This window comes from Oncorhynchus tshawytscha, linkage group LG02, assembly GCF_018296145.1.
Source record: "Oncorhynchus tshawytscha isolate Ot180627B linkage group LG02, Otsh_v2.0, whole genome shotgun sequence".
In the NCBI taxonomy this organism is placed as follows: Eukaryota; Metazoa; Chordata; class Actinopteri; order Salmoniformes; family Salmonidae; genus Oncorhynchus; species Oncorhynchus tshawytscha.
The window spans coordinates 36100056-36126613 of NC_056430.1; the positions used below are offsets into that span (position 1 = coordinate 36100056).

The 26558-nt window shown below is 42.0% G+C and overlaps 1 protein-coding gene across 3 annotated transcripts in view; it reads right to left on the reverse strand.

Moving 5' to 3' along the window:
- Window positions 1–203: 203 nt before the first annotated feature.
- LOC112262812 (inositol 1,4,5-trisphosphate receptor type 1) overlaps window positions 204–26558 on the reverse strand; it is a 160083-nt gene continuing 133728 nt past the window's right edge. For all 3 annotated transcript variants that reach the window (XM_042297436.1, XM_042297427.1, XM_042297424.1), the window contains 10 exons: window positions 24345–24467; window positions 16881–17056; window positions 15816–15980; window positions 14766–14955; window positions 14235–14330; window positions 14000–14133; window positions 7695–7860; window positions 5838–5998; window positions 2927–3088; window positions 204–2650 (listed from right to left, as the gene is read on the reverse strand). In XM_042297436.1, coding sequence (XP_042153370.1) covers window positions 2564–2650; window positions 2927–3088; window positions 5838–5998; window positions 7695–7860; window positions 14000–14133; window positions 14235–14330; window positions 14766–14955; window positions 15816–15980; window positions 16881–17056; window positions 24345–24467 — 1460 coding nt within the window. In that variant the 3' untranslated portion in view covers window positions 204–2563. The remainder of the gene's footprint in view (window positions 2651–2926; window positions 3089–5837; window positions 5999–7694; window positions 7861–13999; window positions 14134–14234; window positions 14331–14765; window positions 14956–15815; window positions 15981–16880; window positions 17057–24344; window positions 24468–26558) is intronic.

Genomic DNA, 26558 nt, shown 5'->3' on the forward strand with positions numbered 1-26558 from the left:
TAGTTATAGGCTATAGGGCTCAGAGTTTTCCCTGGTCAGGTGAAGTGTTCAGGAAAAACTCCTAACCTATATAAGTAAAAAGAGTAATGGACCAACTATTGATCCTTGGGGGACACCAATCATTAGATTCTGATACAGATTCTGTGTAATACATGTCACAATTCTTCTCTGTGCTGTTATATTCCATACAGATAGACAGAGGGTGATTTTTTTCACACATCTTTATTAAATAGACTTTTAAAGAATGTAATGTACATTTTAGACAGCTTGTTTTATATAGTAGTATTAAAGGCTTAAATGAGACTTTGGTCAAACAGCACTCAAAATCTTTTATATTAGTACTCTGATTTCTTTACATGAACACTGCAATCAAACCAGGACACCTCTCTTCACGGAAGGCCCTTCACAAAACAAAGTGACAAGTAGACTTAAGAAACTAGCGATAATAACAAAAATCACCACTGAATTGATAGTAGAAATTGATGAAAATATAAGACTGTCAGAATGTCATTCAGTGCCAACAAGGAGAAAAAAAAACACATTCTCACTAGGTTGTTTAGTGTGCTCCCAATGTATGACATAAGCAATACCAACACTTTTACATGTGGTGACGTCTTCGGTGTGACTCTTTCTTGGCTTTCCTCATCAACTGCTACATGGGTGTACACCCCCCTCATAGTGCTCAAGTACATACCAGTGCTCACAAGAACCATCTACAGGGGACATACACACAGTACAAACAGGCAAATACACTTCAGGAGCCTGAGGACAAGACATCACAAATACATAACCTCAAACAGACACCTCATTCTTAAAGCTTCCTGGAATGTTCAGATACCTTCAAGTCCGAATATAAGAACATTTAAACATATATAGTATATATGCACACAAACTCATATAAAAGTGTTTGAAAGCCAACACTCCTGGCTTTAGCACAATACCCATGCTGTGCAAATGGATTTTGGGTTGAGTTGTCTTTTGACAAACATATATAATTGTCTCATTTGTGGGACAACATTGGTCTAAATATATTGAGAAAAAAAAATCATAAAGGTGATCACAACTCTATTCCACCATTATTATATATATAAAAATTATAATAATTCCATCTCCCTCAGACATTATGTACACATAAAACAAATGTGTGGTTGCATATTGGAAAGTATTCATATTGCACCTCGTACAAAAATAAGATATTAATTATTGTTTGCCCACCAGGTTTCAAACACAAAACAACAGGAAAGCATCCTTCAACACAAGTGTCCCAGTGCTCTCATGAGTCCTATTGTGCAATTGTCTGAGACTTCAAATTCACCAAATATATCAAGGCTATGGGAGAGCAGAACCGTTGTCACCCATTCCAAGTGGTGAGGAAGATGGACAAGGCATTAAGGTTAGCATGACAACCTAAGGCATATTCACTTTAGTAATTTTTACGACCTAAACTTACAAAACTGGTTCCTTCTTCTTAAGTTCAAGGGCACTCTGGCACACCCCATATATTCCCCATCCACCCACTCAAACTCATGTGCACTATGCACAGTACATACTCAGTACATTACATGCATACACCCCATCTCCTAATGTGTACTAACTTCATAACTTAGTGTTGATTAAAGGGGAAATCTGCAGTTGCTACACGACTCCTATATTAATGATATAAACCCATTGATTTTGGAAGAATATGACTTATAAATATGCCTCATGAGCTTAGTTCAACTGTCGTACCCCATCAGAACCCAAAATATCAGTTTGTTTTACTCCAATGTTTGTAAACAAGCCTCAAAACATGGTTAAAACTATACATTTGATATCATGGATGGTCAGTCCTTGAATCCATATTTCTGTCTATGAATTTAAGAGAGGTTACATTTCTCCAGGCCCATAGCTGCAGTAAAGAGGTCAATGGAATGCAGATGGTGGGGGATAGAAGGAGGATGCTGGATTGGCGCAAATCCAATCAATCAATCTGATCTAGCAAAGTGGATATTTGTCAAATCCGTCATGATTTATGTATTGTAACAGGCCCACAATGTGCTTACTAAAGTGCCACTTGGATATATTAGTCGACAGCCATACAAGCATTATACTCCAATTTTTACCTAAACATAGTGTAAAATACACATATAAACAATAGCTTAAATGTAGACTAATTTTGATTGAGGCAATGAGGGGATTTGGGATCTTTTCTCCACGCGTTTCAGTGGCATTTCTATTGTTTTGGTCAAGCTTGATTGACCTCTTTACCGCATGTATCACTCAGCATTTTACCAAAACAGAGTTGGGGTGGCAGCTTTGATATTGTTTAAACTGCAGATTGGCGCTTTAAGGCATTCTGCACACATTCACACATAAATCCCTTCATACACATAAAGCCCATAGTAGTGTCAGGGACACTACTACTGTACATATAAACTTTGGCATACTCCTGTACCCTTCGTAGATTGTCAGAAAAATAAGTTCTTAGACACTAAGGTCGGCCTCTCCTTTGTGTGAGTGGTCCTGGGTTAGGGTTAGGTTCCTGGGAGGTGGTGGGTGGTGGTTGTTTCCACAACGGTCCTCCTCAGGCTGGCTGCTGGGGGTTAACGTTCATGTGAGGGGGGTGGCCCAGGAGCCCAATCCTCTGCTTCTGTTTCCTCTGCTCTGTCATCTGCCAAGGGGGTTGGGGGTAGGAGTGTTGACAAGGGTTATGAACTCTGGGAACCCACCCCACCCATCACAGCCAACCCCAACTCCACAAAACTTTCTCCACAACCACTCAACAGCCTGGAGCAGTGAGATTCAAACATGTCTTCTAGTCAATTCAAATGGCCCCTATCCACAGGCGTAATAAGTTTTAATAAGGTTTAATAAGCAATAGTAACCTATCCAGTCATCTCAGATCTATATGAATGCCAAGCCAATTAGCTGTGCAGATGAGACTCACCTGCTCCTTGAGTTCCGTGAGCTGTCCAGACAGGTTACACACCAGCCTCATGGCCGACTCCAGCTTCTCCTGCAGGTTCCTGATCTCGTTCTGCTCGCCCTCGGCATCACTGCTCACCAGCGACATTGCACGCATCCGCGGGAACCAGTCCAGGTTGTGCTCCTGTAAATAAGAATTTGCTCTTAGTTGCACAACTGCATTCAAATTACATGGGTCTTCCATGTTTAACCCAACGCCTTTGAATCATAAAAATGCATTGAAACATAAGAGAAAGGCTGAGGGTTAGCAACAGAATCCTCCATGGAACTGTATTTGTGTTCTACACTTTGATTTGAATAGGACACCAAACTGAACCGTACGGTATGACGACCAAAAATAATGCACACCGAACAGTAAAACCTGTGACTCTCTAAGAGCGGACTACTGGCATCTCAGGTCTATCATAAAGGAATACAATAATTTACCCCATTCCCTTTCAAGTGTTTTCATTGTCACAGCTTAATCTGTTTTGGGGTTTGACAACAGTTCATGTTAAGTCTTGTCCCTCTGCATTTCTGTTTGTCTCATCCTGTGAGATCACAATGTGTGTGAGAGGGTGGCAGGTAGCCTAGCGGTTAAGAGTGTTGGGCTAGTAACCAAAAGGTTGCTGGTTTGAATCCCTGAGCCGAATAGGTGAACAATCTGCCAATGTGCCAGTGAGCAAGGCACTTAACCCTAAATAGCTCCTGTAAGTCGCTCTGGATAAGAGCGTCTGCTAAGTGACTAAAATGTAAATGTGTGTCTATCATCTAGTGTGTTTGTGTCATTCAGTCACTCAGTGTCATTCAGTGTGTACGTGCCATCTCTGTCAGTTGAGGGCGGAAGGGCAAATAGCTACGTTGAGGTGTGTGTGTGTATGTGTCACGTTCTTCTCTCGGACTCAGTACACACTACATACACAACTACGTACACACAAGGTCAACAGAGGAGGCATTTACAGTGCCTTGCGAAAGTATTCGGCCCCCTTGAACTTTGCAACCTTTTGCCACATTTCAGGCTTCAAACATAAAGATATAAAACTGTATTTTTTTGTGAAGAATCAACAACAAGTGGGACACAATCAAGAAGTGGAACGACATTCATTGGATATTTCAAACGTTTTTAACAAATCAAAAACTGAAAAATTGGGCGTGTAAAATTATTCAGCCCCCTTAAGTTAATACTTTGTAGCGCCACCTTTTGCTGCGATTACAGCTGTAAGTCGCTTGGGGTATGTCTCTATCAGTTTTGCACATCGAGAGACTGAAATTTTTTCCCATTCCTCCTTGCAAAACAGCTCGAGCTCAGTGAGGTTGGATGGAGAGCATTTGTGAACAGCAGTTTTCAGTTCTTTCCACAGATTCTCGATTGGATTCAGGTCTGGACTTTGACTTGGCCATTCTAACACCTGGATATGTTTATTTTTGAACCATTCCATTGTAGATTTTGCTTTATGTTTTGGATCATTGTCTTGTTGGAAGACAAATCTCCATCCCAGTCTCAGGTCTTTTGCAGACTCCATCAGGTTTTCTTCCAGAATGGTCCTGTATTTGGCTCCATCCATCTTCCCATCAATTTTAACCATCTTCCCTGTCCCTGCTGAAGAAAAGCAGGCCCAAACCATGATGCTGCCACCACCATGTTTGACAGTGGGGATGGTGTGTTCAGGGTGATGAGCTGTGTTGCTTTTACGCCAAACATAACGTTTTGCATTGTTGCCAAAAAGTTCCATTTTGGTTTCATCTGACCAGAGCACCTTCTTCCACATGTTTGGTGTGTCTCCCAGGTGGCTTGTGGCAAACTTTAAACAACACTTTTTATGGATATCTTTAAGAAATGGCTTTCTTCTTGCCACTCTTCCATAAAGGCCAGATTTGTGCAATATACGACTGATTGTTGTCCTATGGACAGAGTCTCCCACCTCAGCTGTAGATCTCTGCAGTTCATCCAGAGTGATCATGGGCCTCTTGGCTGCATCTCTGATCAGTCTTCTCCTTGTATGAGCTGAAAGTTTAGAGGGACGGCCAGGTCTTGGTAGATTTGCAGTGGTCTGATACTCCTTCCATTTCAATATTATCGCTTGCACAGTGCTCCTTGGGATGTTTAAAGCTTGGGAAATCTTTTTGTTTCCAAATCCGGCTTTAAACTTCTTCACAACAGTATCTCGGACCTGCCTGGTGTGTTCCTTGTTCTTCATGATGCTCTCTGCGCTTTTAACGGACCTCTGAGACTATCACAGTGCAGGTGCATTTATACGGAGACTTGATTACACACAGGTGGATTGTATTTATCATCAATAGTCCTTTAGGTCAACATTGGCTCATTCAGAGATCCTCACTGAACTTCTGGAGAGAGTTTGCTGCACTGAAAGTAAAGGGGCTGAATAATTTTGCACGCCCAATTTTTCAGTTTTTGATTTGTTAAAAAAAGTTTGAAATATCCAATAAATGTCATTCCACTTCATGATTGTGTCCCACTTGTTGTTGATTCTTCACAAAAAAATACAGTTTTATATCTTTATGTTTGAAGCCTGAAATGTGGCAAAAGGTCGCAAAGTTCAAGGGGGCCGAATACTTTCGCAAGGCACTGTAGGTGCTGAAAGGAGAGTCAAGAGAATAAATATGCAGGCGGCCAAAGTCAGCAGCTAGTCAAGGGATTTACCTGAACAAACAACAACTCTATATAACAACTCTATATATCACAACTATAATACAGTATACCCTAACCATGCAAACTTCAGTCTACCCCCAGGACAGGATGCATGTTGTAGTGTACCCTATGCACTCATGTAAGTGGGGCAGCCTGGTTATATGCTGTATCAAATAACCTGTTAGACATTGTGGTTTGAGTCCAGAGCCAGCAAAGGCCTGGTGTGTGTTTGTGTGTCTGTCACCTTGATCATCTCTGCGACGTAGCTCTCGGGGCCGGTGTACTCTGTGGAGTCCTTCACCTTGACCAGCACTATGAAGAACAGGTAGTGCCACATGTTGTGCTCCTCCTTGATGTGCTCCTCAAATGTCACCGTCTTGTTGTCAAACTTGTCTCTCTCCAGACCTGTGAGGAAACAAAACATGCGCGCACATACACACACACTTAGGAATGCTGTCAATTAGGTCAATATGACAGAGGACCTGGTGAATGCTAGGGGTATTATTAATAAGGGTTCTAGGATAAACTAGGGGTTTGTTGTAACGTTAATGGGTTACAGAGTTTATGTTTACAGTAAATTCATTGAGCTGTATCTACAGATATTTTCTTTAGTTATTTACATATGCAATTATATTAGAATTCGTGTGTTGGCGATTGAGAGAACTATATACATATTTTGTTGTATTGGTTAGTATTGGATTACGCTTTGACTGCAAGCTCCAGAATGCCTTATGACAGGAAGTAGAAAGAGAACGCGCCAGTTATGTACAAGTGATTATCCTGACTTTCGCTAGCAACTTTCTTTTGTTTTGTAGAATCTAAAAGTTGTTTAATGTTAACATTAACAAGTAGTATTACTAAAAGAAGCTTTCATTTCAAACCCGACGTCCCGAGTTATTACTTTGAAGATAGTTATTCTATAGGGTTCGGGTTACGATAAAGATCGTAAATCAATTCTTCGAGGGTAAGCCATTGTCGTCCTTCCAAGAAAAGGAAAATGTGACTTCCTGAAAGCAGAGGAGCACTTTCAATCCTGTGATATAGTGTTGTGTTTAACAAGCATCTGGCAGAAGCATTTTGACCTTTCCTGTGAACAAAGAACCCTCTCTCAGTCTGATGAATAAACAACATTAGTCTTCCTGGACAGACTGGCCATATTCCCAGAATCTCCAAAATATGAAAATGATCATGTGAATTTAGGGAATGCGTGGGAAAGTGTTGTCATTTTAGATTTGATCTAACTAGGCCAAAATCCTCCGACACCTGTTTAGGTCCTGCTACTACAGTAGGTGTATTGTCATTGAAATCATGAATAGGGATTCTATTCATGGACATACTGTATACTGGAAGAGGAACAAAGGGCAAGTCTGACTGTTACTTCAGTGGCTGAGAGGAGCCATTGACCAGGTCAATGGCTTGAGCAACCACCTCGTGCACTGTGATGGGATACCATCTTTCTAATCTCTCTCAAGTCTCTTCTTTGTCTCCGTTCCCCCCAGGAAACCATGGCGATGGTGAACCCCTCTGGTCAGGCCTCATCTAACGCGTGTGAGTCATAGACCAGCTCCACATACATACAGCTCAGAAACAGACAAAAACTGATCCAAGGTCATACTGTGTGAGAACTGTCCCTGGACTAATTATATCTGCTGCCCACTGGACCCCACTACTTGACTGCCTAAGAGAGAATACATGTGTGATGGGCAGGCAGGAATCCTCCATGACTCAGTCTTCTAGAGAAAGAGGGAGGAAAGAGGTGATGCAAGCATGAAACTAACATTCATACAGGAAGGTCAAGCTAAGGATGTGTCTGCAGAACTTGTGCTTACTCATGAGGGTGTGTGTGTATATATGTGTGTCTGTACTACCTACATACTCCGGTCATGCTCAACCACCGTGACACCATGTAGTTTATTTAGAAATAGAAAAAAAGTAACCATTTAAGATTATCTTGTAAAGTATAACTAAATTCTGCACGAATCTGCCAATTTTCTACTAACAAACTGAAAACAAAACTATTCAGACTAAATGTCTACCCCAGGCAAACGACTAGAAGTTCTGTTCTTCTCAGTCTAAAGACAGTGCAGCTATGTCTCCTCACCACAGATGAAGCAGGTGGTCTTCAAGACCTCTTCCTTCTTCTGTTTCTCACTCCTCAGGTCTGCAAAGGTATCGATGATGACTCCGAAGATGAGGTTGAGGACAATGATGATGACCATAAAGAAGAAGAGCAGGTCGTAAATCACCCTGGCCGCAAAGAGAGGCTCCTAGAAAGAGAGGGGGGTTGGAGGGAGAGGAGAGGTTATGACTTATAATACATGTTAGGAAGCATTATAAACTCCAGGTCACGACTTGTACTGTACAAGGGCTGTGGAGGTAACGAAATTTCATCAGCCGGTGATTGTCAAGCAAATAACTGGTCGGTCCCACGGTAATTGACCGTTAATTAACAAACACATTTAGCATCTCCTGACTTCCACACCTAACCTACAAAGCCACTGATGCAGACCCTTGGAACATCTACATTTATTAAAGTCTAATAAATCCATGTAATATAGCCCACACCTGCACAATAAATCTATTATTTATTTTAGACAGGTCTAAAGAAACATGATATGAAGAAAAAGTAGTCTATTTCAGAAGAACAGAATAGCATACTCTGAGTTTTCCTTATGTTAGGTCCTGATCTGGCTTTGCCAAATGACTGTGGGCTACATTAGTTCATTTATCAGACAAGATTTTGTTAGAATTCCATGGCATCATTTTATAGTATGAAGAACACAATTGAACAAACCTGAATAAAATAGAAAGGATATTTTCTCCAAACGATTTGAAGGAGTGCGCACATATGGCTATTCTGTGTTGAGCATTAACAAATGAATAGGTATTCCTATATGCCTAATTTAGAGTTATTAATGTAACTTTAGTTGTTCTACATACGTTGGGCTATATGTTTTGATTTTTTTATACATTGTAAGGCTGCATGATGCGACTAATGATGATTTGAAAAAAGTTGCTTGAAAGTCATGAGCGCTGCTTTGTTTTTAAGTGCAGGCTGTAGACTCTTCATCAGTCTCTCATTTACAATTTGAGAAGTACTTGATAATGCCTCAAAAACCAGCAGCATCCCCTTTGTGTGGCCGTAATGCACCTTAAAAAATCCATGCCGTTTGTGGCCTGTGGTCGATGTGCCCATCTCACTGAGTGCTGTGCGCTCCGAATCACCTCTCACTCACATGGCTCTCCATCACATTCTCAAAGGCTACAAGTGAAGACAGACATCAGGGACGCAAATTCCGAGGTGCATATTGACGATATTGGAAGAACTGCCTACTTTTTCTTTGATGAGTAGGCCTAACGAACAGCAAAAGCACTAGCCTATGTCAATCTACTATCCCCATAGTACAAAAGTCAACCTATTCTATTCTGTGTGAGAAATAAATATTCCAAACATAGTCTGGGACAGTTGTGGGAGATAGATCCCCAAATAATACAACCACTAGCATCAAAAAAACTTTTTTACGCAATGTGGCTGACGCAACAGATCAGAACATTTAGCTTAAAATGTTCATAAACTATTAGTCTATTTCTTCACATTATAAGCGTAATAATGCGCACATGGTAGTAGGCTATAAGCGCAAATGTTCCATTGACGGAAAATGCCATGATCAAAAGGGACCACAAATGCAATTATGCATGTAATGCTTTAATTATACAAGGTGCATTTTTATGGTGAAAATTATCTTCCCCAAACTTGAAACTCACGCGCTACTTACGTATGCTAGTTAGGCTCTACACCCCTTGTAAAGCGGATTAATGTGCTCAATTTTAAGTTATTTGGCCAAATCTTATCAAAACATATAGGCGTTTGGGCTAGGTTACATGATTTGTGCGACTATGATTAGAAAAAGTCACACAAAAAAGGAAGTTTCTTATGCTGGCAAGTGATAATATATCATTCACAATTAATAGGCTAATATTGTCACCTATCAGACTATTATTGATGTAATCTTGTCTTTACATATACTAAATTTGTTTTGATTTAGAATGGACCATTATCATGCACCTGTATTGAAACAAGGGCAGCGGAAAAAATACATGTAATCTATGCACATAAATAGCAAATGGAGGACGCTTTTCATGTGGTTAATTTTCATCCCAGCCAGGTAGGCTACACACCTGTTGTAAATAAAAGCAATGTGCTTAATATTAAGACAGCTGAGAAATAAATATAATAGGCCTAGCCTATAGAAAGCTGATGGGATCCTCTTTTTAGTAGAGGCCATCACTCTGTTTTCTTGTGCAATTGCATAGCCTATAGAAATGCTGTGCAACATGAGCTCATGGGCACTCATGAAGTGTTTGATTAGAGGGACAATAGAGTACTGAGTACCAGGCAGTTAACAAGTTTGGTAGGCTACTAATGACCATCAGCAACATCAGAGCTTGGAGAAGACTAATTACCGTGACTAAACGGTCACGTGGAATTTGACTGCTTTCATGACTGGTCACCGCAACAGCCCTAACTGTAGAAAGTGGCACAGTGCAGGTGTACAGACTAAACCAGGGATGAGCAACAGGTTTTTGGTCCAGCCCACTAACTGCTCAACCTATAAAAAAATATTTAACTGCTCGAATACAATAAAATAATAAAGGTCCATTTAAATCAATGTAAACCAGTATTAGATGATTTAGGTGTGGACTGGACATACTGTGACCCTTCAGGATGGCATTGCCCACCTGTGGATTAACCACATATAAGACTTAACACAATATAACACAAAGAAATGACACATATAACACATAGCACAATAAGGTCAGAGTAAAGCCAAAATGTTAGACAGTGAAAGTGGGGCCTGACCCTGGCATGTATCATACTGGGCTGACATATGATGAAGTGACCTAGTTCAGAAAGAGTGACCCATAAGCCTTGTTCACAGTGCAGGACTTAATGGTCAAATCAGTTTTGTTTTTCAAATCCATTTTGGAATACTGACTTTCCAAACAGCAAGAGACAAGTGACCAAACCGGATGTGTGCGTGTTCAGACAGCATTCATTTGCTGACATGGCTACACCAGTTGTCATAGTAACGACATGTGTGTGCACAGTGGTGTAGGCTGATAGGAAGCCTGAGCACCACCACCAATCACTCAGAAATGATGTAGCAAGCTAAGGTGACAACAATGCCTGCCATGGATGTTTCCCAGTTGCTTTGAATGTTCAAAATCCTAGTGTAAGCCTCAAAGGATAAGGTGACCCAACTTCCAAATCAAATCCTTTTTGGCTAGCCAAGGCAGTCAACTAAGTTAGCTAACTAGGTAGCTGTTCAGCTTTCTAGCACATTCACTAATTTGTTTGTAAACAATTAACAAGTTAATTAGCTACCACATGTTCTTGTCAAACTGGCAACATAGTAACTAGCTGGCAACAACATAATGCCAAACAACAGTCTAAAAACCACTTGAGGGCAAATAAATCAGATGTGACTGTTCAGACACCTACGAAGGTGGTTTGATATGTGGCTTGAAATATTCGATTCCATGTGCTTTTTGGCTGCTCAGACTTCTAAACAAAGTAAAAATTGAGTTGGATATGCAAGTAAATGGGATTTTAGTCACTTCAAACTGCCAATGACAACACGGCTATAGTGATGGCCCGGGTTGTGTTCATTTGAGTAAACAACTGAAAACGTTGAAAGACATTTTGCAACGGAAAGTGGAAATCTGTTATTAGACAGGTCCAGGTAGTCCCTCTTTGTTTCAGTCTGTTTCTTCCATTTGGTGCCTATAATGAACATGGCCCAGGCTTTTACATAAAGGCAGAACGGGAGCATTGGTTATGAACAGGGGTATAGCCTAATCTGCCATGTGTGTTGATGTGAAACATAAGAACACAAGTGCAAGCGGCCAGATGCCACACTGTTACGACAACAAGAAACAGTTACGCAAACAGGCTATAATGTCGGTAACCTAACACAGGCTCTTCTCTCTTCCTGCACCTCTTTTGGACCGTAACGAGCATTTTATAGCTCCAGAGGCAAAGATTAAAATGTTCTGCACCATAAAACCTCTGGAAAACTTTAGAAAAGCTTTAGATTTCAGAGTCTCTGGGTGAAGCTTTTTTTTAAAGAAACAAAAACAAACTGACATTCATTTCAAATGTAGGCTACAGGTCAAATGACCTTCTTGGGAGGCACCCAGTGATTGTGTACCGGTTTATGACAGGAGCAGACATTTCTCCACGATGCTCTATGTCATCAGCCCTGGTCTGACAGAGTTCAGAGAAAAGCTATTTCCAGACCCTACTGATTCCCATACAGGGAAGAAGGCCAAGCAGATCGAGGGGGTTCTGAGGAAATTATTGCAAAACCTCAATGTGGGGGTGAGGTTAGGCCCATGACCACCGCAAATGACTACTGATGGCACTCCCCCAGAGCCTACCTCCATCCCACCATATCGAACTGCCCCCTTTCACCCCTCAGAACGCCTCTTCCCCAGAGCTAAACAACCGTATCAAATTCTGCACGTGTTACATAATGCATAAATCAGTCTACCGGTAGCCTATGTTGAATGTATTTTAAGACATGATCTTGGTTTTATATGATTTGTAACTTCCCATCAATTGATGTAACCTATGTTGTAGTTAGATACTGACAAAGAAGTTAGTACAACATGTCAATCATGTCGTTTATAGTTGCAGCACACAAGAAGTTTGTACAACATGCGTTTACTGTAGTAACACATGCGCAGAAAGTACAGTTGTTTAGCTACAGGAAGAGGCATCCAGAGAATCTGGTTACGCAGCCACTCCAGTCTATATACCAGCAGCACTTTAATGGTTCTTATCTAACTTGCTTCAGAAAATACATTGTGTTGGTAATGATGATAATGACATGACTCACCAGCTTCAGTACAGAACATACAGAATTTTGCTATAGACATAGGTTTAACCCTACAGAAGATACTGAGCTCTATAGTCTAACTGGGTCTGACTAGGTCTGGACATTCACAAAGCATCTCAAAGTATTCACAAAGCATCTCAAAGTAGGAGTGCTGGTCTAGGATCAGGTCCTCCCTCTTATTTAGCTATCCTACTCTTCAATCCCAGAAAACACACCCACTGGGTGGCCTACCAATTTCATCAGGTGTACTGTGTACCTTTCATTTGATTGGCGCAATATTAGAATGTAGCATATGGAGAATGCGTTCAGAATGGAGATCAGTGATAGCCATCAAAACATAAGCATATTCCTCTCTGTTTCAGAAGCAATGATTAGATTAAATAGCATTCTGATATTTCACAATATGTATGTTTAGGGAAGTTTTCAAGAACCCTAAGCTACTTTATGAAAAAAAAAATCAGGTTGAGAGCCTTTACGCATGAAAATTATAACATTGAGTTCTTCAACCTATTCTAATGTTGAAAGACTGGTGTACATAGAATTATAATAGGGAGGACAGTACAGCAGCATAGCCCTATTGCTTGCACTGACTATGGAACTGTGTGATGACAATGGCCAAGTATTGCAGCATGTGTCATGTTCAAACTGTTTACGGCGGAAATATGTGTCATGTTGCTATGTTTTTCAGTTTGCTGCCATGTGACTGGTTTCACGTTCATCTCGAGTGTAGATAAGGAAAAATCATCTGAAACCATTTCTATGTTTATTTACAATCCCCTTCTGCAAACAAATTATCCATTTACCTAGCTCTTATCAATCAATAACTTCATTTATAAATTGCAGTGCATGAAGAATGGTGTTATTTGTATCGGGAAAAATGAAGTAGATGTTTTTCCACTTGGAACCGACAGGTTTGCTAGACCTTATTCATGGTTTCCTCGTGCAAAAACATGATGTATTTATGAAGAAATTAAATCAAGGTCAGAATACGCATATCTGTAGACACACCTACATTTCTGTGATCTCCACCCCAAACGCATAGGTTGCTGGCATATGCATTTCCCCATACTTAAATTCAAGGTCTGAATGCGCACAGAGGAAAGTGTGTGAAAAGGTCATTAAGTTCCATTTACGTGCACGTACAGCACCAGTCAAAAGTTTGGACACACCTTCTCATTCAAGGGTTTTTCTTTATTTTGACTATTTTCTACATTGTAGAATAATAGTGAAGACATCAAAACTATGAAATAACACATATGGAATCATGTCGTAACCAAAACAAGTGTGAAACAAATCAAAATATATTTTAGATTTTACATTCTTCAAAGTAGCCAGCCTTTGCCTTGATGACAGCTTTGCACACTCTTGGTATTCTCTCAACCAGCTTCATGCATTAACAGGTGTTCCTTCTTAAAATATTTTATTTCCTTCTTAATAAAAATCCAGAAAAACCTTTGAATGACACCCACCCCCGACTGGGTGGGTGTCTGGTCTGTCTGTTTACCTCTTTGGAGGGCTTTCTCAGGACGTCTCCAACCCCCCCTCCACTCCTCAGGCCATGGCTCAGCACAGTGACGATACACATGAGCAGAGAGTCACACGTACGCTCCTTGCCATCCTCCCTGTCCTCCACAAAGTCTGAGGGAGAGTGACAGGGAAGAGGGTTAATACACACACAACATCTAATTGCCCTTTCACCTTAGGTTATCATTATTGTATATAGTTTTACTGTATTGTACCTTCCACTTGGAGCTCTGTGGTGCAGTTGTTCTCTCCAGTCTCAGACCGACACATCCCAGCAGACACCATCTCATTGGCCAAACTGGCTCCGTTCTCTATAAAAGACATCAGGTTAGGTAGCAACGTGTGTTAATGGCAACTAGATGAACAACACCTCCAGATAACACTATTATATTGTTTTCCTTGTCCCTGTACTGTTATGGCTTTCCAGGGTGTGAGGGAAATTTGGTTGTTGTGTAACTATGTGCAACTCCTATCAACAGACCATAAACATCTAGCCTGGTCCCAGATCTGTTATCGCTGTTTTGCCAACTCCTTTGGAGTTGAGGAGTTGGCAAGACGGCCCAAACAGATCTAGGACCAGGCTAATAAACATTCCTGGTCTGCTCTATAGAATTGGAAGGAATGGAACGGGCATCCCCATTCAGATTAATTATGCCACAATGGGTGGACTGGCTGCCATATTGTGTGTCCCCATAGCAGTAAAACAAATAGTAATTATATTTCTATGGTCTCCTCCTTGTCCTCACCCAGGGTGGTGTTGGGGATGCGATCCACCTCCAGGATGAAGTCATCCTTGAAGAAGATGTACCCCACGATGGAGAACAGGTAGACCAGGATGAGGGCCAGCACTGCTGTCAGCACGATGGAGCGACCGTTACGGGTCACACTCTTTATCACGTTCAGTAGAGTCTCCTCCCTGTACACCAGGTCAAAGAGCTGCACGAGAGACACAATACAGAGTTAACACAGAGTTATAGTTAGACCTAATATAGAAACAGCATGGAAGCATTTAGGAATTATTATTTGTTCAATATCTGTTTGGAATTATACTTTTTTGTGAGATAAATATATTCTGGTTAAGAAAGATAAAGTGTAAGAGGGATTGATACATTTGTCCAAAAACAGAATCATTTTTACGCATTTTTACGCGTCTTCTTTCATAGCCGTTCTTTTTTCCTGAGCAGATTCCCAGCCATTTTCTCTATGACAGGACGTACATAACTTTTCAGCAGTATATCCTATCATTCACATGGACATTTTCTGCATCCTGAGTGGCGCAGCGGTCTGAGGCACTGCATTGCAGTGCTAGAGGCATCACTACAGACCCGAGTTCGTTCCCGGACTTTATCACAACCGGCCGTTCCCGGGCGCACAATTGGCCCAGCGTCGTCCGGGTTAGGGGAGGGTTTGGCCGGGGTAGAACGTCATTGTAAATAAGAATTTGTTCTTAACTGTCTTGCCTAGTTAAATAAAAGTTAAATAAAAAAATAAAAAGCCCCTGGGCCTCAGAGTTAGTTACTGAATGGAAAACATCCAGACTGGCACATGCAGTACGCCTGACACATAAAACACCAGCAAGCACCACTCAACTCCCCAACAACATATCCTAAGCCAGTTCCTGTTCATTAAAAGCCACTGTCCTTAAATACCCTGTGTGTGTGTTTGCGCCTGCATGCACACACCAGAACATACGCTAATGTCCCTGGACAGCTTCCTATTAAGTGTAACTGTGCGCTCACCATCAGCCATATATATTAATATACAGAATATATATGTAAATGTATAGATGTGCTCACCAGTAGGCTGTAGAAGAAGACATGGACAAAGACCCCCAGGCTACAGATGATGAGGTACATTAGGTGGTAGAGGAACTCAACGTCCAGGATCATGGCCTTGTAGCCCCGTGTGAACGTCCCTCTGTTCCCCACAAAACTCATCAGGAAGATGGTCTTATTACACACCTGCAGGGACACGATAGATAAAATTATGATTATAAATATAAACCTAACTTTTATTTCATTCAGGAAATCCCACATTGAGGTCAGAAGACCTTCACAAGTGAGACCTCACCATTATTGGAATGGAAGGTAACACTTTAAGTAAAGTATCCAGCCATAATGCTTTATAACTTGTTGTAAGCATGTATAAGCCTTCATTATGTCTTATAAAACAAGGCATAGAATATTTTAGGTCTCTCTCTACATAAATTGTCAATATTCTCCTTGGACATGCACTACATGATGATCCATGATGACCATAAGACACAACATGATAATATAGGACAGGCATTTCATGGATTAGCATTGGATTGTTCTTAGTATAGTAGGTTTTTAGTAATACTGGGGTTCAGTAGATGAGTGTGGGGTAGCGGTCTCCCAGCTACAGGGAGCGAAGGGAGACAGACAGAGGGAGGAGAGGAAGGTAGAAGAGCCCATTTGAGGACACACAGGGAGCAGGCTGTGTGAAAGGGGCAGTTCTAAGGAATTTTTGGTGGCTGCAGGTGGGGTGTCAGCCTCCTCCAGTGTCTAGTGGTGCATTTCCCAGCTGACCGACCAAACACTCAAGCCAGGCCAGTGAGCGAGCCACGCCAGGGAGTGACACCACAGGCAGACTGAGCACTGGAGAGAGGTCTGCATGGAGGGGGCATGTGGACAAGGTATGTGGGTAGTGGGCAAAAGGGTGGGTATGGGTTGTTGAGTGAGGTGTGAAGGGAGTACCTGGGGCTGGGGGTATGGAGGAGTGGGGGGAGCCTACTGAAGACTAGCAAGACCATTCACATTGGAGCACATGGAAAAAAAGACGAAGTGTGTGACTTATGATACAATAAAGTCATTCACACAAGTTTCCCCATGCAGACATACGTTGAATGCTCCCAGCAGAAACAGGGTGGGCTGCAGGCCCACGGAGAAGATGAGGCGGATGATGGTGGCGATGATGAGGGTTCGGACCCCCAGGGGCTGGGGCATGGCCACCACGATGGCCAACAATGCCAACATGCCCACCCAGAGCAGGGCAGACAGGTGGGGCTCCAGGGTACCTGCCGAGGACACAAACACACATAAGCATACACACACGCCAGTGGAGTGTATTAATGGATGCGCAGGCCAGGCATCCCAAAAAATGGATGCGAAGGCCAGGCATCCCAAAAAATGGATGCGAAGGCCAGGCATCCCAAAAAATGGATGCAAAGGCCAGGCATCCCAAAAAATGGATGCGAAGGCCAGGCATCCCAAAAAATGGATGTGAAGGCCAGGCATCCCAAAAAACGTTTTTTTTTAAATGAAAAAGTATCTTTTGTCTCTGTGTTTTCATAATTTTCCTTCAATTCACAAGAGGCTGAATGTATCTCACTGGAGAAAGCACACAACATCGCCCCTCTGTATGTGTAGGCCATCTGTCTGATGCGGTCTGGTCAAAAAGAGTATGACAATGTTGCTGCCTGCAGCATTGAATGAAAGGGAAGCTAGCAAGTATTTGGCCTCCCGTGATAAAAAAAGTATAAAATATAACGCCAATCAACACTGAGCTAAGCTGAGTGAGCGCAACCGAATGGTCCTGAAAAGAGAAACATTTGGCTTCACTTCTATCACATCGCGTCGAGAGAGAACTACGTCATTGACAGAAACAACTTGAATTGTTGCATCTCATTTTGTTGTTGTCCTCCGGTAGCTCGCTAGATAAAATTGGCCCTTTCCTAAATTAACCATGGATGAAGATAGGGATTTGGACTTTTACTTCATTCTCCATACTGGCCATTGATTATAACGGCAATTCTGATCCAACCATAAATTCATACATTGTGCCCCTGGACTGAGAGGATGGAAGTTCAATATGTAACTAGATGTAGAAGGCTAATGTTAACTAGCTAATGTTTCCCATGAAAGGAAGTTAGCCTAGCGAGCAAGCATAGCCAGCATAAAATAAAAAGTGTATACTGTATGACAGAGTCATAGACCGTTTCGTCAACATTAAAGAGAGGAGGATGGCATCGTAGTTTCTCTACAAGTTGGGTGAGTCAACATGCTTTTTCTACTTGCACGCAGGCACACAATCAGAACCATGGACAGCCACATATTTAGCTTACTTTGATTAGACCCCATCTTTTAGATGTCACTGTACAAGACTTAACATAGGTGATATATGATGTTGAAATGTTGAAGTTGAAATGGTGCTGGAATACACGCGGGAGCTTCTGTTTTCTTTGCGACTTTCAGAAACTCTCCGTGGTTCTAGATCTATATAGTAGGGTACATGCAATATGCTTTGTGGACTTCACAAATTGTCAAATAGAAACATAAATAAATAGCTTTTTTATCTAGGACAGAGTGAGAGATCTACTTGGATGGGCCTAATGGGAGGGATATATAACCTGAAAAATAGCTGTTATTAGCAGAGTTTTGGAACTCTTTGTTATTGGTCTATTAACTTAGCGACTGTTGCTATATTTAGCGAGTTTTCAGACCCCTTCCAGCAACTTTTATTGGTAAAACATTATAGTGATAAATTTAGCTACTTTTCAGGCTGCTTTTGGGGAGTTTGGACACCGAGAGAGTCTATGGTTTTGATAGCATTTAGCAACTTTTCCCACTCAATTCTTCCGCAAACGAGAATAGGAGAAGCTGTTTGTGCAACATGAGTCACAGCAACGGCGCGCACACAGGTAGAGAAGCACAAGGCGAGGGGGTGAGATGCGTGAGAGTGGGCGAAAACGCAATTTTGGTCAATTGGTGCTGTGATGTCGTCGCAGCCTTGACAAAATGTCACCTATTGACTTCTAGAGACAAAACAAGGAGCCAATAGCGGATCACACTGAAAATGTTTTGCCAACACTGGTTGTACAATGATGTATGATACAAAACACAGGAAAACTGAATTTTGAGTACACTGGGCCATTAAGCATTAATAGACACAAAGACACACACACACACACACACACAAACACACACACACACACACACACACCTATCTTGTCAGCCTACAATCCCCACTTACAAACAATCTCTCCATATAAGAATGATGTAATAAATAATGCAATAACATTAGCTCATAGTTATACTGAAAGGCACTTGAGATTGAAAATGACGGTGCACATTAAGACCAAGAGGCTTTTCCCTGATCTCTGACTACCAGCAGCCACCTGGGGACTTTGAGGAGCTGCACTTTGAACTCAAACAGAGCATGTTACATAACCCTAAAAAAGTAGGACACACTTGAGTGTGTTTTCCTTAGTGGGGCTTTAGAGAGAAGCCTACCTGATGCTCCCCTTGATCCAGGGGTAAATCCTGGATTAATGTGACAGTCATAGGGTTTCATGTGGCTCTGCCGTCACTACCACCGAACCAATCGCATCCCCCCAGCACCAGCAGCCCCCCACCCCAACCTGAACTAGGCGTGTAAAAAAGGGCCACGCAAAGACCTGGTTCTGTAAACAGCCCCATTCACTAAACCAGGAGCTTACTACTGGCAGGTGTGTTTGTATTAGTGATGAGGGGGGAGTGGGTGAAATCGATATTTACTGGATGATATTACAGTCTATTAATACTTTGTATCGATTTGTGAAAATAAATTAAAAAGTAGCTGCGCCAAAACTTTTTCATCCTCCATTCTCTCTTGAAATAGTGAGCCAACATGTTTGCAGTAGTTTTATTTCCAAGACTGACCAAAACTCATTTTCTTACGCTCTCCCGTCTCTCTGCAGCAGACATGTAGTGAGCAATATGTTTGGAACATCAAATCGCAATATTGAACCGCAATACATATAGAATCATGAGAATCGCAATAGATATCGTATCGGCACTTAAGTATAGTGATAATATTGTATCATGAGGTCCCTGGCAATTCCCAGCCCGTGTGTGACTGTGGTGCATGGGAACGGGGGTGGGAAATTAGGGCAGAAGAAAAAGAGAGAGGGAGAAGTAGAGAGAAGAGAGGTAAAGAAGGAAGAAGAGGAGCAAAAATGGAAAATAAAAAGAATGAAGGGAGACAGCAAGAGTGAAAGAGAGAGAGAGAGGAGAAAGAAGAGCGAGAGAATGACAGTTACTCCCTCCCTCTCACATGACAGGTGCCACTTACATAACTACCACTGCCTCTAAAAATATTCTACTGAAAGATTCATGACTGACTGGCTGGGGGCTGCTGGAGGGGTGTGTGTGTGTCCGACCCCCAAAAATAGTGTGTAAATATGTAAATATTTGTAATAGCGTGTGTATTTGTAAACACACAAGAACTAGGCCAAAGGTATGTGGGGTGTCACATGATACCCTCTCGCTCTTCACACAGCTCTACTGTACTGTAGGGAGGGAAACGCACACACAGGCACACACTGTACTATGCTGTAATACTGCTGTAGTCAACAGGAGAGGCCTCACCCACAGCCATTCTGCTCCACTCAGTTCTTATTTTTCCTTTATACTTTTACAAACTCTTATTTTCAATGACGGCCTAGGAACAGTGGGTTAACTGCCTTGTTTAGGGGCAGAACGACAGGTTTATACATTGTCAGCTCGGGGATTCGATCTTGCAACCTTCCAGTTACTAGTTCAACGCTCTTACCACTAGGCTACCTGCCACCCCAGTAATTACCTCATCTCTGACCGTACTGGGTAAACGGCCTGTATAGCAGCACTCTCTGGATAAGACTAATGTCAATGAGCCAATGTATATGAACTTTCCACATTAGAAAGGGCCTTGGAAGTTTTTGAGTGTTATGCATTTCTTCAAGTGTTTGAACAGAACTGGGTGCATCAAAAGAGGTTAGCTTTAAGATGTGCTTTACAGAAGCCAATGAAAGGTTGTGCTGAAGTGTTTAAATGGCTCAGTGAAGAACTGGGACAGTGAGTGAGTCCTGATCCCAGTCAAGTGACTAGAGGTCACTCTGCTGAAAAGAAAAATGCATAGACCAGCACACATTTTAAGCTGGTCCATGCCGGCCAAGCTGGTCTGACCAGCATGGTCTACTTTGTTCTGCTGGGAAAACAGCATGGTCTAGCTGTTTATGCTAGCAGACCAGCCTTCATTGTTTTTTCACTGGTGACAAGCATTCATTGTGTTTTTACTAGTGACCAGCCCTGGTTGTGTTTTCCCTGGTGACAAAATTCTGTTGTGTTTCCACTGGTAACCACCCTTTGTTGTGTTTCCACTGGTAACCACCCTTTGTTGTGTTTCCACTGGTAACCACCCTTTGTTGTGTTTCCACTGGTAACCACCCTTTGTTGTGTTTCCACTGGTAACCACCCTTTGTTGTGTTTCCACTGGTAACCACCCTTTGTTGTGTTTCCACTGGTAACCACCCTTTGTTGTGTTTCCACTGGTAACCACCCTTTGTTGTGTTTCCACTGGTAACCAACCACCCTTTGTTGTGTTTCCACTGGTAACCACCCTTTGTTGTGTTTCCACTGGTGACCACCTTGTTGTGTTTCCACTGGTGACCACCCTTTGTTGTGTTTCCACTGGCGACCACCCTTTGTTGTGTTTTCACTGGTGACCACCCTTTGTTGTGTTTTCACTGGTGACCACCCTTTGTTGTGTTTTCACTGGTGACCACCCTTTGTTGTGTTTCCACTGGTAACCACCCTTTGTTGTGTTTTCACTGGTGACCACCCTTTGTTGTGTTTTCACTGGTGACCAGCCTTTGTTGTGTGTTCACTGGTGACCAGCCTTCATTGTTTTTTTTGGCTGATCTCTGTCACCCTCACTGACCTGATGGTATGGCAGGAAGGTCAGTTTTCTGCCAACCAAGAGGTTGAGGCAAGGTAAGGTGGGGTCCCAAGTGTGTTCATCAACGAATGCTTAGTAGTTGTCAACTAATGTTAGACGCTGTAATCCAGCTGGCAGCTAGTTGCAAGTAAGTTACTTCATTCTGTTTTTTTGTGAATTTTACAATAACTTACTGACATCTGGCACCTGATCAGTAACCTGTCAGCTCTTTAATGTCACAAAGCTGAACAAAGACTGCCTGACAGTGTTTAAAGAGGTACAACCTTCGACAACATAACCATCAACCACCTAAACTGGTACTACACTTCCACTGACAGTTGTCAAAAATATATTAGAAAAAGCTGCCCAAATATGCTAAATGGGGCCCATTGATACATTGCCCCCACCTACATTTCAAAATGCAGTGGTGATAGTACCTTATATTCAAAATATTGGGTAAAAAAATGAACCATTATACTAGATTATCCACACATGTACCCAAAAAGGAACCAGTACCCGGTGAGTTCCTATGTGTACCTCTGAAGGTACCTTATGTGTACCTTTGACCTTTTTGTACCTAACTGTATCCTAATCTTGAGATTGTGTGGATATACATTCTTGGTAATAAAGATGTGCCTGGTGGCACTGCTAAAACAATAATGCACTTCCACCCAAAAGCTTGCAAGTTCAAATCCCCAAAGCATTTATGCACACTTTACATCAAGTGTCCCTAAAAGCACTGCTATTTTTACATTGTTGTTGTCAGATAATCAAACAATTATTGACTTAATTCTGGGCACATTTTAGCAAAGCGCAGAAATGTATTCTTGCCATTAAATGTGTGGGCAAATCTCTGTCATACCCACAGACCTGCTGGCGTAGCAGGAACTTCTAGTCAATAGCAACCGAGAGGTTGTGAGATTAAATCCCAAATTAGGTATCGTCTCAAGTAACCAGCATTTTATAGCAACACCTTTATTCAGCTGTAAAAATACAGTAACTTGTTGTTCACCTTACTTTCACTGCAACCAGTAGCCTGTATTGTACCATAAAATGACAGGAACTTAAACAGTATAGCATTTCATTGCATAAAAGGAAAACATGGTGGAGAGGGAAATAACAGGATGGTTCTTCACAACCATCACAGCAGTAATGAACCCTTCCACTCAAAATGTTTTAGAAAATAATAATGGTTATACATGTCACCCTCAGCCCTGACAAGGAACCCCGAAAAAATATAGTTTGTATATTCTGCTCCAGCATTGTCTAGTAGCTGGTCTGCAAAACCATGCCCATCATTATGATATTTCCCAGCATGCTCTATTGCAGATTGAGTTATAGAATTATTTGTTTCAATATCTGTGTTGTTGCATGTACATTGACTGATGAATTAATCAATTCATTGATCTTATGGTACACAAAGAAAAATAACATACATTTTTCTAAACTAATCCAATATGTTAGTTGGATATATTGTACCCGTTACTGAAATGGTTGTTCCAGTTTAGGTTGTCTCATTCATCCACTTTATATTCCTAGTGGTAATTCTGAATGCATATTTTGGGTGAATCAAAGTTCAAAATTGTTGGATGTCCTCACTCAGGTTAGAGTACAATAGGAACGAGACATCACTTTGCAAGTGAGCATAATGTGACTTGATGTTGGTTTTGTGGGTGACAAGCATATGCTGGTACGGTAAGTCCAGTGTCCAAAACACAGTGAAGACTGGTCACCAGTGACAACACAACGAAAGCTGCTATTTTTTCAGCAGGGCAACGGGTCAGAGGGGAAGGAAGGTAGGAGATTACTGGGCCAGGGGAAGTTTGGGAAGTGAAGGCCAGGCAAAGGATTATGGGTGACTTTTCTGAGGCCAAAATGTCACAAAAATATTTTTATTTCTGAACCACAAAGATCAGAATGCCAAATACATACACTTACTGGTACACCGTTTGGAAATATTTACTGTTGTTGTGCACTCATAATGTTCCATAGTGCAAAAGTAGCTGTGTTACAAACACTTACAAAAGAGCACGAAGGAGAAAATCTTAGCAATCCAGTTGCACTGAGATACATGTAGAAGTCCAAGTGATGCAGTGCAACTGGGCTGGATCATACCACTGTTTTTGGCCCTCAGTGTTGTGTGTGCGGCTCACGCAACCTTCCTCTGACCCGATGTTCTACAGCAGCACCTCAAAGGGATATACAAACTTGCTTGATCTCTGAGGGGAACAGAGCCGTGGCCGGAGTGCCCACATAAACAGACCATGGCTCAACACACATGAAAGAATCAGCAATGGAAACAGCGGAAACCTGAAATCTCTTAACTCCTTCATGTACAGGGAAGAGTCTTAGCACTGACTGAAGATACAGATGATGTCCCTAGTGAACAGCTACAGTACGTGTAGACAATGGTTCATTTGTAAAAGTGTTTTCTTACCAACACTACACACATATACACTGTAAAAACATATCCTTTTGTCTTTACAGTATCTTACTGGCAGCCAGTTGCCTGTAACCTACTGTTTAAAAAAGTACAGTATGTTAACATAATTTCCAAAGAAACTTTGGTTTAACAGTACATTACCGTAAAGTTTATAAAAAATGTAAATGTCGAAAGTCAGGTGACTGACCTTCACGCAAACCCTCCAGGGGGTAGAAGAAGGCCACCAGGAGGTTCATGAGAACGGCCAGGTTGAAGGAGATGTTACTCCAGAATGACATGTTTCTGGAACACCAGTACAACACAGGCTGGGCTAGAGGAGAGAGAGGGAGAGAGAGAGGTAGAGACAGAGAGGAGCGAGAGTCAGAGAGAGAGAGAGAGGGAGAGAGAGAGAGAGAGGGAGAGGTAGAGACAGAGAGGAGAGAGAGTCAGAGAGAGAGAGAGAGAGAGAGAGAGAGAGAGAGAGAGAGTCAGAGAGAGAGAGTCAGAGAGAGTCAGAGAGAGAGAGTCAGAGAGAGAGTCAGAGAGAGAGTCAGAGAGAGACAGAGAGAGAGAGAGACAGAGAGAGAGACAGAGAGGAGAGAGAGTCAGAGAGAGTCAGAGTGAGAGTCAGAAAGAGAGTCAGAGTCAGAGTCAGAGTCAGAGTCAGAGAGAGAGACAGAGACAGAGAGAGAGAGAGAGAGAGGTGTAGAGAGAGAGGTAGAGGTAGAAAGAGGTAGAGGTAGAGAGAGAGAGAGGGCATTAGAGGTAGAGGTAGAGAGAGAGAGGTAGAGAGAGAAGGAGAGGTAGAGAGAGGGAGAGGTAGAGAGAGGTAGAGGTAGAGAGAGAGAGAAAGAGGTAGAGAGAAAGAGGTAGAGAAGTAGAGAGAGACAGGTTGAGAGAGAGGTAGAGAGAGAGGTAGAGAAAGAGAGAAAGAGAGGTAGAGAGAGAGAGAGGTAGAGAGAGAGAGAGAGAGAGAGAGAGAGGTAGAGAGAGAGGTAGAGGGAGAGAAGAGAGAGAGGTAGAGAGGGAGAGAAGAGAGAGAGAGAGAAGAGAGAGAGAGAGAGAGAGGTAGAGAGGTAGAGAGAGGTAGAGAGGTAAAGAGGTAGAGGTAGAGAGGTAGAGAGAGAGGTAGAGAAAGAGAAAGAGGTAGAGAGAGAGGTAGAGAAAGAGGTAGAGAGGTAGAGAGAGAGGTAGAGAGAGAGAGGTAGAGAGAGAGGTAGAGAGAGAGAGGTAGAGAGAGGTAGAGAAAGAGAGGTAGAGAGAGGTAGAGAAAGAGAGAGGTAGGGAAAGAGGTAGAGAAAGAGAGAGAGGTAGAGAAAGAGAGAGAGGTAGAGGTTTAGAGACAGATGTAGAGAGAGAGAGGTAGAGGTAGATAGAGAGAAGAGGGAGGGAGGGAATGAACATGAAGTTACACATTTTACCAATAAGAGTGAATCTATTGGACATTTGTTTGCTTGTTATGAAACTGTACAGCAGGCTCTGTATATTCTGTAGTATGTATAGCTGGAGGCCAGAGGTGTGTGTGTGTGGCTGAGTGCTGTGTGATACAGTACGAGTCACTGATACACTGTAAGTGTGAAACAATAGAACGGCTCAGTACTAAAGCACAAATACATTCTTATAATATAATTAAATGAACAAAGATGATACTTTTACTGCTGTTCATGTTGGTTTAGGACACAACCTTTAGACATGTCACTGTAACCTTTCCTCTACTGAGGCTGGCTGTCCCCTCCCCACAGCTGACAGTCAATCTGGCCTGTTGGCACAGTTTATTGATGCTATTGGTGTGTCACTATTCTGATTCCGTTTGGTTTTATTGGAAAAGAAGACATAGATGAGGGACTTTTCTCGCTTGTCTGACAGTGAGGAAAAAGTGTTTAGGCATGTGCTTGTGTGGATGCTCAGTGTGTGTGTTTGTGTGTGTGTGTTCTTAGTAGTGAGTCATACAGTTACAGATGTTTCACACCTCAGTGGAAATTCCCCAACAGCCCACTGACAGACAGTGGAAAGAAGAGCTATTAGGGTAAATCCATTTGAATTCAATCACTTTTTGACCGCAACCCTTTGAATCGAACAAAAAGTTCCATACATATTTGCCCATGGCAGTACTGCTCAGAAAGTGACTTTTTGGACCTGAACGCTAAAACATTAAAGAGGTAAAGGTGCTTAGGGCGTACCTATTTTGTTCTCTGCTGCCTGTGACTGGAACGAATTGCAAAAATCGCTGAAGTTGGAGACTTTTATCTCCCTCACCAACTTCAAACATCTGTTATCTGAGCAGTTAACCAATCGCTGCAGCTGTACATAGTCTATCGGTAAATAGCCCACCCATTTTTACCTACCTCATCCCCATACTGTTTTTATTTATTTACTTTTCTGCTCTTTTGCACACCAATATCTCTACCTGTACATGACCATC